The 2,500-nt window shown below is 50.6% G+C and overlaps 1 protein-coding gene across 1 annotated transcript in view; it reads left to right on the top strand.

The window, feature by feature from the left end:
- The window catches only part of LOC132625764 (uncharacterized), a 2,727-nt gene extending 1,185 nt beyond the window's left edge, over window positions 1–1,542 (top strand). Inside the window, exon 1 of the mRNA XM_060340353.1 lies at window positions 1–1,542. This exon is cut by the window's left edge and continues 1,185 nt beyond it. Within this exon, the coding sequence (XP_060196336.1) occupies window positions 1–1,542 (1,542 nt within the window).
- Window positions 1,543–2,500: the final 958 nt, after the last annotated feature.

The following is a 2,500-nucleotide window of genomic DNA, read 5'->3' as shown; positions in this document are numbered from 1 at the left end:
GAGGAAATGGAGGAACCCATGGGTGCCTTCACTCAATTTCTCAATGCCATATGTCAAGAAGAGGGCGAGTCTAGTGCCAGCCTTCGCAAGAAGAAAGATCCTACTCCTGCTGCCACAAAGAAGGCCCCAAAAGAGAAACTCCAACGTTATGTTAGTAAAAGCAAAACTTTGATGTTCGTTGATATGCGAGTGAATGGTAAGCCCGTTAGGGCCATGGTGGACACAGGTGCTACCCACAACTATCTAGCTTCCACTGAGGTGGAGTATTTTGGGCTTGTGGTGGAGAAAGGCCGGGGTCGCGTCAAAGCAATCAACTCCCCCGCCATACCAGTTGGGGGAGCGTCAAAGGGAGTGCCGTTCAAGTTGAGTTCTCTAGAGGGAAAGATGAATATGTCCATTGTCATCATGGACGACTTTAAGCTGATACTGGGATTGGAATTCATGCGGGAAAATTATGTCATCCCGTTTCCATTTGCGGATGCACTGTTGGTGTTGGGAATAAATGGGGCCAAGACTTGTCTCATCCCTGCACTACCAGGAAAGATGAAGGACGGGAACATCTCCGCATTTCAACTGAACAAAGGAGTCAAGAGACAAGAGCACACGTTCTTGGCTACCTTGTGTATGGAGGATATGGTGCGTTCTTCTGGGCCTATGCCTATGGTCGTGAAGAAGCTCCTGAAGGAGTTCGAAGACGTGATGCCACAGGAGCTGCCAAAGCGCTTGCCGCCAAGGAGGAATGTGGATCATGAGATCGAGCTGGTGCCGGGCGCGAAGCCTCCTGCTCGTGCACCTTACAGAATGTCACAACCCGAGCTCACCGAGCTTCGGAGGCAATTGACGGAAATGTTGGACGCAGGGATTATAGTGCCATCAAAATCTCCGTATGGTTCACCAGTGTTGTTCCAGAAGAAGCATGAGGGAACGTTGAGGCTATGCATTGACTATCGTGCCCTTAACAAGGTCACGGTGAAAAACAAATATCCCATTCCCTTAATCGCTGATTTGTTTGATCGCTTGGGACAAGCCAAGGTATTCACCAAGATGGATCTGCGGAAAGGATATTATCAAGTCCGTATTGCCGAGGGCGACGAGTCTAAAACAACCTGTGTGACTCGATATGGAGCATTCGAATGGTTGGTCATGCCATTCGGCTTGACTAATGCACCCGCTACTTTTTGTACTCTCATGAACAAACTCTTCCACCCATTTCTTGATCAGTTTGTTGTGATTTACCTCGACGACATCGTGGTATATAGCAACAGTTTGGAAGAACATATGGAGCATCTTCGCAAGGTTTTTCAAGTATTAAGGGAGAACGACCTGTGCGTCAAGCGGGAGAAATGCACCTTTGCCCAGCCACAAGTGCAATTCCTTGGGCATACGATCAGCCAAGGAGAAATCAGAATGGACGACGACACAAATTCGGCGATTGCGGACTGGCCGCCGCCCAAGGATATTCATGGCTTGAGGTCATTCCCTTGGTTTGTGCAATTTCTATCGCCGGTTCGTGAAGGTTATCGCTCATTGCTGTGCCGTTGACAGAACTTTTGAAGAAGGTCACGCCGTGGGATTGGTCTCCCAGGCGTCAGGAGGCCTTGATTTGCTGAAAAGGCTATGTCTAGCAGCCCAGTCTGGCCCTTCCTGATATGGCCAGGCCTTTTGAAGTACAGACTGATGCCTCAGACTTCGCCTTGGGTGGGGTGCTGTTGCAAGATGGGCACCGGTTGCTTATGAGAGCCGGAAAATGAAGGATGCAGAGCGTCGCTATGCTGCCCATGAGAAAGAGCTATTGGCTGTCGTCCATTGTCTACGCCTTTGGAGGCACTACTTGTTGGGGACCCCGTTCGTTGTGAAAACGGACAACACGGCTGTCAGTCATTTCATGACCCAGCCAAAGCTGAACGGGCGACAGGCCAGATGGCAGGAACTTCTCGCAGAGTTCAACTTTAACTTGGAATACAAAAGCGGGAAGACTAACCAGGTTGCTGATGCGCTGAGTCGAAGGGCTGACTTAGCGTCGGTGTGTTTACTCGCCGCCCTTAGGGGAAGCGAAGTTTCCACACCCATAAAAGATCTGATAAGGGAGTGGCTCCCCAAGGACCCTGCTGCTCAACATTTGATTAGCCTCACAGAGCAGGGAAAAACTCGCCAGTTTTATATGGAAAATGGGTTTCTCAGAGTCAAAGGGAACCGTCTTTATGTACCTAAGGGAGGTGACTTGCGGAGGACCCTTCTGAAGGAATGCCACGATACTCTTTGGGCAGGCCATCCGGGAGAGGAAAGGACCATGGCGCTGCTGCGCCGTGCATATTATTGGCCCCAGATGGCCGATGACGTCGCTCAGTATGTGAGGACTTGCTTAGTATGTCAGAAAGACAAGTCCGATCGCTTGACCCAGGCGGGTCTGCTGCAGCCTCTAGCTGTCCCAGCAAGGCCTTGGGAAAGTGTCTCGCTAGATTTCATCACTGGCTTGCCCAAGGTCGGAGATCTGACCACC

The sequence above is a fragment of the Lycium barbarum genome, unplaced genomic scaffold (genome assembly GCF_019175385.1).
Source record: "Lycium barbarum isolate Lr01 unplaced genomic scaffold, ASM1917538v2 unchr_scaffold_75, whole genome shotgun sequence".
NCBI lineage: Eukaryota > Viridiplantae > Streptophyta > Magnoliopsida > Solanales > Solanaceae > Lycium > Lycium barbarum.
The sequence above is the reverse complement of the archived record's forward strand: the minus strand, read 5'-3'. Positions and strand labels throughout refer to the sequence as shown.